General features: G+C 38.8%; 1 protein-coding gene across 2 annotated transcripts in view; it reads right to left on the reverse strand.

Annotated features, from left to right (window-relative positions):
• The window catches only part of ULK4 (unc-51 like kinase 4), a gene marked incomplete at its 5' end in the record, with an annotated part of 522,486 nt that overhangs the window by 358,924 nt on the left and 145,864 nt on the right, over nucleotides 1-17,698 (reverse strand). For both annotated transcript variants that reach the window (XM_079713313.1, XM_079713312.1), the window contains 3 exons: nucleotides 4,711-4,767; nucleotides 4,917-5,038; nucleotides 6,426-6,559. In XM_079713313.1, the coding sequence (XP_079569439.1) occupies nucleotides 4,711-4,767; nucleotides 4,917-5,038; nucleotides 6,426-6,559 (313 nt within the window). The remainder of the gene's footprint in view (nucleotides 1-4,710; nucleotides 4,768-4,916; nucleotides 5,039-6,425; nucleotides 6,560-17,698) is intronic.

The following is a 17,698-nucleotide window of genomic DNA, read 5'->3' on the forward strand; positions in this document are numbered from 1 at the left end:
GAGCTGAGAGGCTGAGGTGTTGGAAGGATCCTCCCTAGGGATACCAGATTCTCTAAGAATGACAGTGAGCCCGGTGCTAAAAGACTTTGAGTGAGAAGCAATGACCCAGAAAAATCTGCAGATGACCACAGTACATGGGGCATCTTCTAAGGGTGTGAGCTTCAAAGCTGGGAGTTTAGCAGGGGAACGAATAGGATGGGCACTTACTGTGGGGCAAAAAAATGGCCCTATCTAGAGAGAAAAAGGGAAAGCTGTGCCTCCAGGGCAGACCAGTGCCCTGCATTACTATGCAGTACTTCAGAGAAGCTGAGAATAAGCTCTCAAAGCAAGGTGGGTATATCAATTCGGGGTCTGTATTAAAAAAAAAAAAAAGAAGAAAGAAAAGAAGAAAAGGAAGGAAAAAACCTTACAACAAGAACATTTGTGTGGCAATGAATAAGTATATAGTCAGCAGAAACTAACACACCATTGTAAAGCAATTATACTCCAATAAAGATGTTTTAAAAAATAATTATATAGTATGTTTTTAAAAAATACAAGAGTATGCTCTCTCTGCTTTATCTGCTACAAATGAAGTCACAATCTATCAACAAAACAACATTCACTTAAAATAAAAATCTGCAGGGAATTCCCTGGCAGCCCAGTGGTTAGGACTTGGAGCTTCCACTGCAGGGGGCATGGGTTCAATCCCTGGTCAGGAAATTAAGATCCCACAAGCTGCACAGTGCAGCCAAAAAAAAAATTAAATTAAATAAATAAAAATCTGCAGAGGGCAGGAGTATGTCTTTTAATAATCATCCCAATGCCCAGGATGAGCAAAGATTTACCAATGACAGAGATTGTAATTATATTCTTATGTGAAAAATCACAATAATTTTATCATTTCTTTCATTTGAAAATTTGAATTTTGATGTCTTTTTGTAGAAAACTATAACCACCACACAACCACTGTACTTTATAATTATAAACTGATGAGGCCAGAACTTAAGAACAAAGTCCTCTTCCTCAGCTCATTAATCAAGAGCACTTTCAGAAGGACACAAGAAACACAGTGAACATCAGAATAATACACATCATGAGTTCTCAAACAGATTTCCTTCATGTTATTACTTCCTGTTTCTCAGCCCAATTCAACAGAGGCTCGAAAGAACCATGGTGAAATTAACCGCGGAACTTCCTCATAGCACTTCCCTAGATGCTTCACTGCTAAAAGTATCCCTAGGTACTTTTTTTTTTTTTTTAAGTGGAGAGGGAGGCAGATACAATGGCACATTGCTTCTGCCCATAAGAAGTGAAAATAGAAATTATCAGCTATGTAGTCCTCTTTGGCCTGGACCCTTTGAAAGCTTAATAATGGTTTAAAAGTGCCCTGTTAAATTGCTTCCAAACACTTGCCTCTTTAAAACATAAGGAGACCAAAACTTCATTTTACTTCGGGAAGAAGAAGTGTGCACAAAAAGTTAATTCCTCTACTCATGCCTCCATCTAAGAAGTACCCTGAATTTTTCTACCAAAAAGATAAAAGATGTCTATAGGTTAACAGGCAAACCATGCCTGGTGCCAGTAGGAAAACTGAAGCCAATGGGAAACACAATTCCCATGCCCCCTCCAGCCTCTGCCTTCAGGACCCTTCTAATGAGGGGAGATCGTACCAACCCTGACTGCTGTCCCCACACCACCTGAGGCAGGCCAGCAGTTCCTGGAGAGCTCCTTCAGCAGAAGTCCAAGTATACAGCTACTAAAGGTGGGCCAAGCTTGACTACCTCAAATTAAGGTGTATTTTTTAAATATAAAACGACAATAGGCCTGCCATAATACAGTAGCTACTCAACCAGACATATTTTGAGAAACACTAAAACTAATATTTACCTCTAGGTAGAACAATAGGGCTTTCACAACACAGTGCTAAGGGTATACACATGAATGGTCTGGTCCCTCAGGCCACCAGGACAGGAGAAGCACTGTGCTCTGGCCAGTTCCACAAAGCCATTCTGCACACTGGCCTACAAACATTTATAATTGTGCAGCCTTCCCACCCCAGAAAAAAAAACAAACAAACCCAAAACCTCTCAAACAACTTCAGGAAAGTCTTGCCTATGCAAAATGTAAAGTAATTCTTTTAAAGCAGAAAACTCAAGAGGCTTTGCTGTGCAAATCTACACCATGAACTTCTAAGGGGCTGTAGGCTGCCGGGGAGTTGCCTATGCCTCTGGCACCAGAGGGGCACTGTGACTTCAACAATATTTGTGGCATCTTCTGAGTAGACTGTGAATCAACTCACAGAAGCAACATCTAACTCTCAACGGTTCATCATAACATACACTAGAGCTGGGTGGGTAACTAAATCCAGGTCCTTGATTTTAGCCAATACTATTCTCCCTGGACTAGTGTCTCATCAGTGCCATCAACACCAAGTAAAGAAAGATGAACACACAGCTAAGGCCAAATAACAGATGAGGTAAGAAAAATAACAAAAGATTTCTGGGACTGGCCATGACTCAAACCAGGAAAATGGTCCAAAGAGAGCCAAAAGACCTTTTTCATTATGTGTATAAACTCCCAGTACTTGAGCGACATTATCAGGGAGAAGACTGCTAGAGAATTTTCAGTATCACAATTACCTTTGAACTAGGCAAGTTATTTTCTATCTCCTGAAAGTGCTTTTGTTAAGAAAACCCATACAGAGCCCTGTAGAACACCCCCAACCTTCAAAGGGTACACCCACTCCTGGGAGAAGAAGATGAGGAGGCCCTTTCTCAGTGGAAGCTGATGAGTTACATGGAGCAGATAAGGTCTCCCTAAGAGACATAACTGTAATTCCTGAAAGTCCACAAAGACTTTTATATTGGAGACACTTGGTAGTTCCTTGAAAACCTCAACTGTACTCAGTTAATGTAGGCACAGAAAAGTACTACACATGAGAAAAAATAAGAGAATGAACACAATTATATCTGTCCCAAACAATCACTGTGCCAAAATATTCCAAGGTGGGCTACAAGGGCAAAATTACTATTTTCAGGCATCAATATGTTAGTGCAGTGGAGTTACAAATATAGAATTATAGTTCTGCTAAAAATGATGCCCACATTGTCCTTTAAAACGATTAAAAAGCAAATTAAAGGAGGTGGCAGACAAAATTCTAATAATTTTCAAATTCATGAATGTACTAGGAAAATTATGTGCTTTGGAGAATTCAGGACTCAAGGATGGTTAACACTTTGAAAATGAGTACAAAAGGACCCATACTGCACTGACTAAACACACTGCTTACAAAAATCAGTGACCTCTCTACTCAACATTCATACTTCAAAACATCATACTTCACCGTATGATGACTCTTCTAGAAAACTATCTTCTCACTTGTGGGTGGCAATCATTTTTCTTTTTGTTCCAAACAAGCAATAAAATTGAGATGTTTACTTCATTTTAACTAGATACCTATATGACATGGCATTTTGAAAATCTCCGTTCACTGTTTATTATTAATATCAAAGTAAGACTGAAGATGCTATGTGACCAATATCTTAGTTTTCCCTTTGTACAGCTCCCCATTTTATCAACAGTACATACTGTAACTATTCCAGGCAAGGGAAAAGGATAACATAATTCACGAGCCACAACTTGAACAAAGAGACAATTTTTTGTGAGCAAAAATCAAAGTGAAAGATAACATGATGATTTGTTTTTCATTGTTACTCATCTCATCAAAATTAAAGGCAAGGTTAAATTGAGCTTAAAAAAAAATTGAGCTCAAGTTAGAGAAATACCATCACAAAAAGAGATACTGCACAAAACTCAACAATGTTAGCCAAAGTAAATGATGATACTATATTCCCAGAATTCCATTTTTTATATATGTATAAATCTGTTCTCTTTCAGATTCTTTTCCATTATAGGTTATTATAAGATACTGAATACAGTTCCCTGTGCTATACGGTAGGCCCTTTCTGGTTATCTATTTTCTAAATATTAGTGTGTATATGCTAATCCCAAACTCCTGATTTATCCCTCCCCAACCTTCCCCTTTGGTAACTATAAATTTGTTTTCTATGTCTGTGATTCTGTTTCTGTTTTGTAAATAAGTTCATTTGTATCATTTTTTTTAGATTCCACATATATGCAATATCATATGATATTTGTCTGTCTGACTGACTTTGCTTAATATGATAATCTCTCTAGGTCCATCCCTGTTGCTGCAAATGGCATTATTTCATTCTTTTTTATGGCTGAGTAACACTCCATTGTATATATGTACCACATCTTCTTTATCCATTCTTCTGTCCATGGACATTTAGGTTGTTTCTATGTCCTGGTTGTTATAAACAGTGGTGCTATAAATGTAGCAGTGCACATATCAAAGTGTATCAAAGTGCACACTTTAAATATAAATATATATAAAAATTTTTAATTTATTATTTAAAATTTTTTCATGATGTTTAATATCAAAATCTATGAAAATGCTTTCTATGGACTTATTTACACTACTTGGGTCTGTCTCTGAACAAAGTGCATTATCAGGAGAGAATGTATTTTTCCTCCAAATGTCAAATTTTCTTACAGTCAACAGATAAAAATATAAAAAGGTCACTTCCCTAGAGACAAATAAATACCACTAAGACTTTAAAATTACCTCATTCTGACACCAAATCCCACAAACAGTAGAGACAGCCACATTTTTATTAGGAACATGAAGAGTTCAGTATTACTCACAAGAATAGTTCCGTAACTGAAAAGGAACTCTTCTGTTACAACTTGAGGTCGAAATACCTGTGTGATGAAAGTTTCCACAGATTAAATCCCGAAAGCCATGTACAAAAGAAAAATTAAAATGTTTTGTCTGAGTTGATGTTTCTCAGCTCCAGTTTACAAAGAAGGGAGTCACATTTATATACATTTTTTTCCAAACAAGATGATACCTGAGACATCACAAGGTGAAGCACTATAGGCATGAGGGGGAGACACATCTTCAGCTGCTTCGCTTGAACTGTGGATGGGTGTTTACGACCAGAAACGTTAGCCAAGGCGTTCAGAATATCACCTGTGAAGCACACCCCAGAGCACACGTGAGGTTAGAGACCACAGATACGTAGGGACCACTGGCTGTGGGTTGAACACTAATGGGATTGCTGAGTGGGGCAATTAATCTCCAAATAAAAGAAGTAGGTAGAAGCTGCATTGTTTTATTCACAACTCTTGACATTACAACAGAAAGTTGCGGCCTCTGGGGTCAGGATGGATATAAAATTGATCTCTCACCTAGAAATTTAAAATAGAAATGATTTTTTTCTTTTTTTTTTGCACTTTCCGGACTTCAACCATGAGCACGCATTACTTTTGTAAACAGAAAAAAGTTATTAAAAAATTACAAGTGAACAGATTATAGAGCAGAATTTTTTAATAATAGAACAGGATGGTAGTAATAAGATATCAATTCCTAATACTTCTCATTGGATGGCAAGTCCAATAATAAATAAAACTTGCTTGTTAGATACCTGAATCCCTCATCTCCTAAGATAGCACGAGTCAGGTAATAAGAAACTCAACTATCAATTGACCAGCTCATGGCCTTTGGTTTGCAGATTTTAAAAAGGTTACAATCCAAATAAATTTTGAAATGCTCTATTTTCAGTCATTAACAGGCAAAAATCTCCCACAGTATTAGTAAGGAGCAAAAAGTTACTGTCAAATCAGCCATGAAGATATTCTCATTACTTTAATTTTCTGAATTTCTGCATCTAAATATCTTTTACCATAATGGGTTAGGTCAAATTTAACATTTTAAACATTTCTGGTTTATAGCTACATCTGCTGGAAAAGCATGGAATGAGATTTAAACTAAACGTACACATTCCTTAGATTATTTTCATGTCTGTAAATAACAGTGGAATAACCAGTTTTGTTAGCTGTAATAAACATTCTTTGCAAATCATTATTGCTTTCATCTTTTATTCAGACCAAAGAAATTTTCAAACTTTGAACTTTAATATCAAAATTCTTTAATATTAAATGTTAATGCCTATGCATTTTAAATTTTTTTAATAAAAAATAAATTTGTGGCTATAACCTGAAGGAAAAAGCTTTTCTTCAGAATTATGCAGAGAGAAATCTTGAGAAAAGTTACCTAAAATGATAGCCTAAGTCCAATTTTAACCAATTAAAATGCTTTCCTTCTATTTTCCAAAACTGCTAGATGACACTCAATGTAACTGTTAGCCTGCTCATTGCCTCATTCATGTCACTGATACAAAATAATTATGAAAACAGATAAGGCACATTCAAATTTTGGAACTACACATTCAAGAAAAAGTGTCATTGCACTCGCCTGAAAAAAACAGACCGGCAAGAACAAAAAAAGAAGGGATGCCTAAATGCCAAGTCGCAGAAAGGTAAGCAGCAAGGGGCCTGAGGATGAGACTCCAATTTACCCAGGATTCGTGGCAGTTCCTGCACGATGTGACAGATGAGCAGGTCCAGGCATTTGGACAGGTACTCATTGCCGCTTTGCTGTTCCTTGCCTGGAGTGGTCTTTCTGCTGTCTCTCTCGATGTACATCACCAGTCTACACACAGGGAAATGCAAAAGATTACCTCTCATGATAAAACAGTTGATAGCACCTGCCCGAACATGCCACCAAGGCAAGTGTTTCCAGGTGGCACAGTCCCCATCTTGTTGACATTTAGATTTGGAGCAACTTGTCAAGCACAGTCTATCTTTGCCTTAGAAAAATCGAAACATTTATGCAGAGAGAAAATAAGGCAACTTTGAATCTCTCTGCCAATGTATTACAAAACAATGCCCTGGCTTCATTTGCCTCTGGCCCATGAAAGGAAATCACATTCTTCAGATGACAGATGAAAGACAAACAAAAGCGTCTGGAGAGAAGAGGGCTTTGGTGTTTTGAAGATTCAAAGTAGAAGCACAAGTTGTCTGCACTTGTGTTGGTCATCAGTCTTAAACTTGCTCTGAACCCCAGGCAAGTCACATAAATTCCAGTTCTTTCATTAAATTGTGTATATAAATCCAAAGAAAAAGTTTCATTTCAGCACTGGGTGATATAGATAGCAGACACTATCTGAACATCTGGATTTCACATGCCCTTTTGTCCACTGGTTTTATGAAATCTGTCTCAATAAACTTATTTCTTCTTCAAACAATTGGTATTTATTAAATATCAATCTCTGAACCAACTGCCTCCAATCCAGAACTAGGGGACATACTGAACCATCAGTCTGGTTACTTAGGGTATTGTTGAAAAGCTTTAGGCCCACGTTTCCTTCCCTTTGCTGGATCCACTCCGCAAGTTCCTAGTCCCCGAAACTCTCTAAAAGGCAATGAGTCCCCTGACTCCAAAGGCCCCTTTACAGCAATCTCCCTTGCTGGACTCCCTTGCCATTATCCATCTCTCCAGCTCTGTTGCAATCACTCATCCCACCCAACTTCTACTTCTCAGAACTTCCAAAAACTCCCATTATAAACCGGAAAGGGGTGGTTCTGGACACAATACACATATGTAACGTACACTGAAATCTTAACACTTAGCATTTACGTGGTTCTCTTAGTAGATTTATGCATCCTTTTGCCTTCCTGCTTATTATTATTTGGAGCCCTATTAGTAAACACCTGGGAATGAAACCAAATCAGAAGTTTGGTTAGTTGACACCTGTTCCATCAGCCCAGCTAAGGAGCGGGACCAGAAAATACCATCTTCCTTTTCGGTTCCCCAAGATGGGTCGCAATATCTCCCTGCCCAGTCTCGCCATCTGCTGAACAGCTTTTCCAACATTAAAGATTCCGGCATTTAACTGCATCCCCTCCAAGCTAAGTATTACAAACATGCCCTCTGACCATAATCTGCTCTTATTCCTACTTGCACGATCTTCCACTGTGACAGTTCTTCAGCCTGCTGGGAACTTCCACTAATTGAATCCATGACATCTTCTCCCAATCCATCAGCACTTCTTCACTTACACTCTTGCCCTCTTTCTTTTCTTTGCACCCATGTAGCCAAATGTTTTGGATGAATCCAATGATCTATATACTTTCTGTACATCTGCAGAGAGGCTGCTCAAGTTAAATATGGGGCAGATTCACTCCACTGTAAGTGCACGTCACCAATACTCAGTGGCACTGGACAGTACCAGCGACCCAACTACATTTCACTGGTCGACTTATTCCCAGTCTATCTTCAATTTTTTTTTCTCTTTATACCTTGAAATTTCCATCCTCTCATGAGACTCTCAGTGAGTGCTTTTGCCTCCTATTGTACAGAGAAAATAGAGAGAATCATGAAAAAAACTCTTGTTACTAATTCTCAGTTTACTGTGCGTCCTATCCTAGGCTCCTTTCCTGCCATCACAACTGCAGACCTCTCTCTCCTTCCAACTGTGCTTTGGATCACATTCCCTTCCACTTTCTCAGAACCTTAAAACTGCCAATTACGCATTTTCTGCTTTTATGTATTCACTTTCTCCCATTTAACAAAACGCTTTTCACATCCTTCTACCAACTGCCCCACTGCCTCTCTCCTCCCTTTCTCGGTAAAACCTCTTAAAAGAGAAATCTACACCTTGTATCTCCACTGTTCCTCCTAACTTCCTCAACCCACCACAATCTGCTCTCAACTCCCATCACTTGCTTGGAGGTCACCAACAACCTCCATGACATCAAAGCCAATGGACACCTGTCTGCCTTCACCTGTCTGAACAATTCAGCAGAGTTCAATACAGCTGCCACTCCTGCTCCTCTATATATCATGACAGCATACAGTTCTAGTTTCCTTCTCTGGTTTCTTTAGTTGTTCCTTCTCTGTGTCTTTTGTTGGTTCATGCTCCTAAATGCTCAAATCTATCAAAACTCAGTTCTGGGTCCACTACTCTTTTCTTTCTACCCATCTCATGCAGGTCATCTCATCCCCACCCATGATTTAATTTACCACCTATCTACACAGACATTTTCCAATCACCTATGTACAGCCCAAACCTGGTGTCTCAAGCTACAGACCTGTACATTCAACTGCTGACTTGACTTGACATCTGCTTTTGCTTGTCTCAAAGGCATTCCTAACTCTACAGATCCCCAAAAAACACCATTATCATCCCAACAAAACTGGTTGTCTTTCAGAATATAATATTCCACCATACAGCATCACTCTCTACCAGCCAGACACCCAGGAGTCATCCTTCTCACCTCCCTTTCTCTCACTTCCCACACCAAGTCAATCATTAAATACTCCTTAAACCATTACACTTTTCCACTCCTCACCAAATTCAAGCTTCCAAATTCCCTTCTCCTTCTTCTATGACCAGAGCCTCCTAGCTGGCCTACCTGCTTCTACTCTGTCTAACCCTTACACGCCTTACATCTAAACTGATCTTGCCCACCACCTTGCTCCCGTGTTTAAAACCCTTCAGTGGAACCCCACTCTTCTTAACATGGGAGTTCTTAACACTCCTTATCATAACTTACAATGCCCTCAACTATCTCTCCAGCTTCCACTTGCTTTCTCTCCCCCACAGTCATACTGTTCTTCTTACAGTCCCTCAAACTCAATACCTCCCCCAGCAACAAGGTACTGCCTCTCTGCCTGCATGGCTTTTCTCTCCACTCCTTGCCAGTGAACTCCTATACATATTTCATAATTCACTGCAGTTTTCACTGACTTCTTAAATTAAATCTATGACATTGTCTCATAGCATTAAGGCCCTTACCCAACTGCAATTTCTTAATATATTTTTTATTATCTGATAATGTTTGTCATTCCAGTAAATTTAAAAATAGCCAAGGGCAAGGACTGTATCTGATTTTTCTCACCACAACATCACTGCACTTATGGGCATAGTTCCTGACACAAAATAAGGGCTCAATAAACATCAGCTGAATAGATACATATGGCTGTTGAGATTGCTGTAAGACTTTACCAAGTTCTCTACATCAATTCCTTGGTCCTTATTTCCCCCAAGGCCTTTTTCTTAATTCTACTGTTTGATTATACTGCTGGATCACATAAGAAGTAAAAAAAATCTTCTGCTTAGGAAAAGATACCATGAGCAAAACCAAGAGACAAATAAATTGGAGAAAAATACTTCCCCCATTTGGTCATCAATAGATAAATGGATAAAAAAGATGTGGTGTATACATGCAATGGAATTATCATGCTCTGCAACACAAGGATGGAACTTAAGGACATTATGCTAAGTTAAAATAAGCCAGACAGAGAAAGATAAACACTGCATGGTATTACTTATATGTGGAATTTAAAAAAAAAAAAGTCAAACTCATAGAAAACTAAGAATAGAAAAGTGGTTGCCAGGGGTTGGGGTAAATAGTGAGAAGCTGGTATAAGGGTACAAAACTTTAAGCTACAAGATGAATAAGGTCTGAGGGTCTAACGTAAAACCTGGTGACCATAATTGAGAACACTGTATTATATGGTTCAAATTTGCTAAGAGTAAAACTTAAATGTTCTCACCAAACACAAAAACAGAAAATATGTGAAGTGATGGATGCGTTACCTAGATGGGAGGATCCTTTCACAGTGTATGTATATATCAAAGCACCACGATGTACACTTTAAATATCTTATAATTCTATATGTCAATTATATCTCAATAAAGCTAAAAAAAATTTTAAGACAAATTGGGAAAAAACATTTCCAATTCCTATTAAAATACTTGTATACATATGACACACAGAAAAAATTTGAGGTGGAAACTGTCCAGCAAAAGGGGACTGGTTAAATAAAATACAGTCCACCATTACAATGTAGCTACCAAAAAAAATGAGCAAGCTCTACATATATTTTGGGAAAAAACGCAAGATATGTTAAGTAAAACAAGCAAAGTTCAAAATAGTATGCTTTTGTGTAACAAGAGAGGAATATAATCTATATTCACTTTTGCTTGGATTTAAAAAAAATTCTGGAAGGATGAATAAGCAAGTAATAATAATGCTTCATTTTGTATGATGGTGATCTGGGGCTGTGGAGCATGAGGTATAATTTCTTACTTTTTGAATTTTTCTGGATTATGAACCATGAGTAGGAGTTATCTATTCAAAACTTAAGTTAAAATGTTTTGAAAACATGAAGTAGTATCGTTGTTCTACACAGCCAATTTTTTAAAAAAAATTTTTAGGTGATGTAATGCTCAATTACACAGGATACGCTACCAGTTGTTAAATGCTGAGTGCCCTGCAAAAAGACTACCACTTTCTGTAAGAGCTATAGACCTCCAACTTCTCACTGTGCCAAGAGTCAGGCTGACTTTAAAAAAGAGGTAAATCAACAGCAATACCACACCAGTACCCCAAAACTTTATTATGGCCTGTGCCCCATTATGATTTCTAGATTATTTTTCTCCTTTCCTTCAGTAAGGTCATTCTTTTAACTTGATAATATTGACAGAGATTTCAACAAATCTGGCTATAATTCCCAGCCCTAGCACTTTCTAACAGCGTGATCTTGAACAAATTTCTTAAGCTCTTTAAAGCTTCAGTTTTCTCATTATAAATGGGATGAACTTATTTACAGAACAGAAACAGACTCGCAGACATAGAAGACAAACTTACGGCTACCAAAGGGGGAAGGGGAGAGAGGGATAAATTGAGAGTATGGGATTAACAGATACACACTACTATGTATAAAACAGATAAACAACAAGGACTCACTGTGTAGCAGAGGGAACTATATTCAGTATCTTATAATAAACTACAGCAGAAAAGAATTGAAAAAATATATATATATACATATATATAACTCACTTTGCTGTACACCTGAAACTAACACAATACTGTAAATCAACTACACTTCAATTAAAAAAAAAGAAATGGAACCTCAAATATCCCACTTCACAACACTGCCAAACGGTTTCCAAAAATAGTTGTCCCAATTACTCCCACCAGCAGTGTACAAGTCCCCCTGAGCAACCACCTCACCAATATCTAGTAGTATCCAATTTTTACTCATTTATATCTTGTGGTGTTAATGTGAACTTTAGTAATGATTAATATGGTAAGCATATTCTGATATTTCTTTGTTGTTCATATTTTCTCTTTTGTGCAATACCTGTTCCGGTCTTTTGTGCATCTCCCATGGGTTATTGATCTTGGAGGCATTATTTATATGATCCAGAACTGTCCCTCTTCCTCTTCCTTTTTTTTTTCCCTTCTTTCTCTTGCTTCTCCTTTGAGTGTCTTTCACACAGGAAGTCTTCAATCCACTGGAAACTGATTTATCATATGGATTTCGGAAGAAATCTAATTCCACTGTTTTTCCAAGTAGATAACCACTTGCCCTGGTACCATGCATTGAAAAGATACTTCTAAAAACTAAGGGTGAAGGAAAAGGAGCAAAAGTACAAATATTTGGCAAAATCCGATTAAAAAGTGTTTGATTGGGCTTCCCTGGTGGCGCAGTGGTTGGGTGTCCGCCTGCTGATGCAGGGGACACGGGTTCATGCCCCGGTCCGGGAAGATCCCATATGCCGCGGAGCGGCTGGGCCCGTGAGCCATGGCTGCTGAGCCTGCGCGTCCGGAGCCTGTGCTCCGCAACGGGAGAGGCCACAACAGTGAGAGGCCCGCGTACCGCAAAAAAAAAAAAAAAAAAGTGTTTGATTTGTAGATTACCTCCTCTACCCAATGAATCTAGGTGACTACTGCCAGACTTGCACACAGGTGGAAGTGTGGAGATTTATTCTCTAAAGAAAGTCAAACAGAAAGTTTCTAGACTAGGAGAAAGCAAACCAAGTCAAAGAGGGAGCCACCAGGGGAATTCCCCGGAGGTCCAGTGGTTAAAACTCTGCGTTTTCATTGCCGAGGGCACAGGTTCAATCCCTGGTAGAGGAACTAAGATTCCACAAGCCACATGGCATAGCCAAAAAAAAAAAGGAGGGGGCCGCCAAACAAAACCAGGGGACTAGGTGAATTTCTGCACAATGAATACTAGAACTTCCAGCCGCCTTCCCCAGGGTGGCTCCCCAGACCCAGGCAGCCAGGTCCCTGCCCTCCAGGCTGACACCTGGAACGCACTTCGGTGAAACTAACTGGCCCAAGAGAAACACCCTAGAGATATTGATGCTAAAGTTCATGTCAAAATGCCCATAGAGATGATCTTGGTGTGAAGCTCAAAGTCAACAAAATCTGCCCATGCGCTGAGAACTTCTAGAACAGGTTGGCATTCCCTCAACTCTTCAACCACCAGACTAAATATTACCAGTTACCTGAGAGCATGCCTTCTTTCTTTGACATTATATTTGCAGATCTCCATCTACATTCTTTTCCATTGCTGTGTGGTATTCCAGTGTGTGAATATACCCCAATTTATTCATTTTACTGTTGATGGACATTGGGGCTCTTTCAATTAATGAATACGGCCAAGCACATCTTATGCTGAATGCATGGACACGTTTCTGTTGGATGTATATTTGGAAGTGAAATTGCTGGATCATAAGGTATGCCTAGCTTCAGATTAATAGGCATTGCTGATGATCAGTTTACCAAAGTGATTAAGTCAATTTACACTGCAACAGGCAGGTATAAGAATTTCAGTTGCTCTACATCCTTGCCACAATTCTGTATTATCAGGCTTTTAAATTATAGCCATGCTGTGGGACATCCATTGGTATTTCATTGTGACCAAAGTGCATTTTCCTGATGATTATTAACATATCTTTTCAGGTGTTAATTGGCCATTCAAAGAAAACCAGTTCTGTAAAGTTCCTGTTCAAATCTGTGCTCATTTTTCTATTGGGTTATCTGCCCTTCAGTTGTTTATATATTTTAGTTAAGAGCCCATGTCGATTATGTGTATAGAAGATACTTTTCCCTACTCTATGGCTTGTCTTGTTACTTTCTTAGTGATGCATTCTGATGAACAGAAGCTCTTAATTTTAAGGTAATCCAATTTATCAATACTTTCCTTTATGACAGTGCTCTTGTGTCCTGCTAAAAACTCTTGGTCTACTCCAAGGTAATGAAGAAATTTTCATGTGTCTTATCTACTGGAAATTTTATTGTTTTATCTTTTTACATTTCAATGTGCAATCTACATGAATTAACTCCTTTGTACAGTGTAATTTAGAGATAAAGGGTTTTTTTTTAAATATATTGATGCCAAAATGCTCCAGCACCATTTGTTGTTAAAAAACCATCATTTCCCCACTGTTTTCTTCTATGTCGCTTCTGCTCTTCTCCATATTTTCCATCCTTTTGTCATTCTCCATTGATCCCAGATGATTTGAGTACAGTATATTAATTCTCTATTCAGCTGTGTCTAATCTGCAGTTAACCCAATCCACTGAGTTCTCCCTTTCAGTTACTGAACATCCACTTTGTTTGTTTTTATAGTTCTAATTCTCTACTGAAATTCTCCATCTTCCAAATTCTTTGAATATACTGATCATAGTTATTTTAAGGTCTATATCTGATTAACTCCATTGTAACCCCTGGGGATACTGTAGTTTATCTCATTTGTTTTTTGTATCATATCGTCTTATCTTCTCATACACTTGATTACTTTCTGATGAGTGTTAGACTCTATCCACACAGTCTGTGAACAGTGGAAGGATATTTTGAGGCCTAGGGTTAGACTTCCCGAGACAGGATTTACATATAATCCTGGATCACCTTAACCCAATCAGAGATTGAGGTGATTCAAAAGTGGTTCTTTCCCTATGCCTGGAAATCCTCCATATAAATAAAAGGGTTGCCAGAAACAGAGGGCAGGGAAAATGGAAATGTTTATCTTTTGGAAATCAGAGAATACAAAAGAAATCCCATCAAAATTTACAGAGTATAAAAAGTAAATTCACACTTGTCTCTAAGGAATCAATTTTTTCTAAAATCTGTATTATCTATTACAAAATTTAATAATGTGCTACTTAATTACAATAGTATGAAATACCTTTTCTTTAAGGCAAAAACTTCTCACTTTTCAACCACTAGCACAGACTGTTAACACATAAGAAAATATCTATTACGTCTGCTGGGAGAAATAAAAGACTAAAGGGATCCATAATAATATAAACTCACTCTAGAATGATGCTTCATTTCTTCATGCCCTCCCTGACGCCTTCACATTACAGGATGTATTTACACAGGCTATAGTAGAATAAACTGACTTTACTGACAGCAAAACATTAGTTAGTAAAAGAATTCACATTCTATGAAGGAAATAAAACGTGGAAACATTTGAGGGTAGTGTCCATAAACACTTCAAAATTGTTCTACGACGGAACTGCAAATATTATTTCTTAGTGGTCTACAAGGGTATCAAGTTAAAAAGGTAAACAATCTGAACAGTAATCCAAGTATTATTGAGATGGGGGGAGTCTGGCAGTGGAGGTGGACTTCGGGAACGGATTTGGTTCGTTTATGGCAACTTGAAGATTCCTCTTGGGCATGCCATTGAATATGTTAAGATAATATAAGGCTGGAGTGTAGAGAGGTCATACAGGTGCATATCAATAAATAGATGGTATCTGAAGACTCTGGATTAGGTGAAATCATGTTAGGACAGCAATGTAAGAGAAACAGAGGGCCCAGGAAGATGCAGAAGAGGGAGAACCAGCAAAGAAGAGACTGAGGTGGGAAAAAAGCAAAGAATGTATGCTAACTTCCTACCATGAGCCCTGTAACTACAGAGGTAAATTCTGGTTCAAGTTGGCCAGCTGAACCCAAATATTATACTTCCCTTTTTTTTTTCTTCACATTCCCACAGGAGATACACGTTATCCCAAAAAAACAGGAAATTGCACCATTCACAGCCAGAACCTTCAAAGAATTTCCTAAGGATGATGGTGCATATATAAGTGGATTAAGGGAAGGCCCAAGCTCACATGAAGGAAAAACGTGCCTGGGAAGCAAGGAGAACCCCAGCAGAACCCTAAGCTCTGAATGGCAGGGGAACAAGTTTACACTTCAAAGCTGATACGAAGGGGTGAGCTTCTCAATGCTATGAACCATTTTTAAAGGAACTAATATCAGCAAACCTGGAACAAAGGCCATGGTAACTAAGAGGAGAGGGATCACAGGGAGACTGAAGGAAAAAGCAAAGGAATGACTTCATGAAAGTGGCATTTGAGGAATATGAATCTGGTAATGGCACAGATAAATGATGAGAGAGGAAGTCAGCCAGGCAGGCAATTTGGAGTTACGAGTATGCAGGTGAAGAGGAGAAACAGAAGGGAGCTCAAGAGCAGAGAAGAGCAGGCTGCCTGGAAATGGTGTGAACTGCAGACAAGATTCCACTAGTCTCTTATTGAGAGAATGGCACATTCACATAGTGAGAAATCAATTACACGGGGTTTAAAAATGAAGAAGCCACACCCCCTGCTTTAGCTTAATCCGGGTTCCTCCAGGATGCCCTCACCCCTGCCCCACCCCCATTCCTACCCCCCTGAGACATCCTCCCTCCCCTTCTGGTCCTACTGGGCTCGGCGCCCATCAATGGACTACTCCACTGTCTATTTCTACTGCAGATCTTCCCATGTTCAGTATGATGCTGACATAAGATGCAAACTGTGGCTAATCTATCCCATTTGGATTCACCCTGGACCACCTCACAAACAGTTCCTTGTTGAGACCATATACTATTCCAGAAAATCAAGACACCGTGCTTTTCTTTGCTTCACTTCAATCTAAACCCATTTTTATCTATCTACTGCACATCCTTTAACTTATAAGTGTATTTTCCCCCTTAAGGAAAAATTTGTAGTTTAAATATGGGATCTTGGGAGGGAGGGATAAATTTGGAATTAAGAGATACAGACTAGTATGTATAAAATAGATAAACAACAAGGACCTAATGCATAGTACAGGGAACTATATTCAATATCTTGTAATAACCTATAATGAAAAAGAATCTGAAAAATATATATATGTATATATAAATGAATTACTTTGCTATATACCTGAAACTCTGTAACGATCAGCTATACCTCAATAAATAAATAAAATATTAATAAAAAAATAAATATGGGATCTTCAGCAAGCTCATCATCCAATACTCCTGTTTGTAATGAAAGCTACTGTCTCTTGGGTTATGATGGTCAGGTTATAGTCAGTTTTGGCCCAAATTCAAATTACACTGACACACCACATGTATGGACCTACCCCATGCTTATTTCTTCAGTTCCTAAATTTATAACTGGAATAGCCATACTTGGCAACTAGCAGTATCCACACATTGGCCATCTGATCTGTGCAGTGAGGGCTATTATGGTAAAAAGAGACAAATAGAAGCCCCTGGCATGTCCCCTCTCTAAAAAAGATAGTAACCCATATCCATAGAAAACCAAATCATAGGAATTGACATCAACATCAAAAAAATTGAGGGCTTCCCTGGTGGCGCAGTGGTTGAGAGTCCGCCTGCCGATGCAGGGGACGCGGGTTTGTGCCCCGGTCCGAGAAGATCCCACATGCTGCGGAGAGGCTGGGCCCGTGAGCCATGGCCGCTGAGCCTGCACATCCGGAGCCTGTGCTCTGCAACGGGAGAGGCCACAACAGTGAGAGGCCCGCGTACCGCAAAAAAAAAAAAAAAAAAAAATTGAAAGGTACGGGGATGATAAAATCTATCATATCCCCATTTGCCTGTCTGGTCTGTGAAGAATCTTAGAAAATGACTGTGTGGATTATCCAAAATATAAACAGGTTGTGACTCCAACTGCAGCTGCAGTTTCAGGTTTGGTACCTCTACTGGAGCAAA

Source organism: Hyperoodon ampullatus, assembly GCF_949752795.1.
Source record: "Hyperoodon ampullatus genome assembly, chromosome: 10".
NCBI lineage: Eukaryota > Metazoa > Chordata > Mammalia > Artiodactyla > Ziphiidae > Hyperoodon > Hyperoodon ampullatus.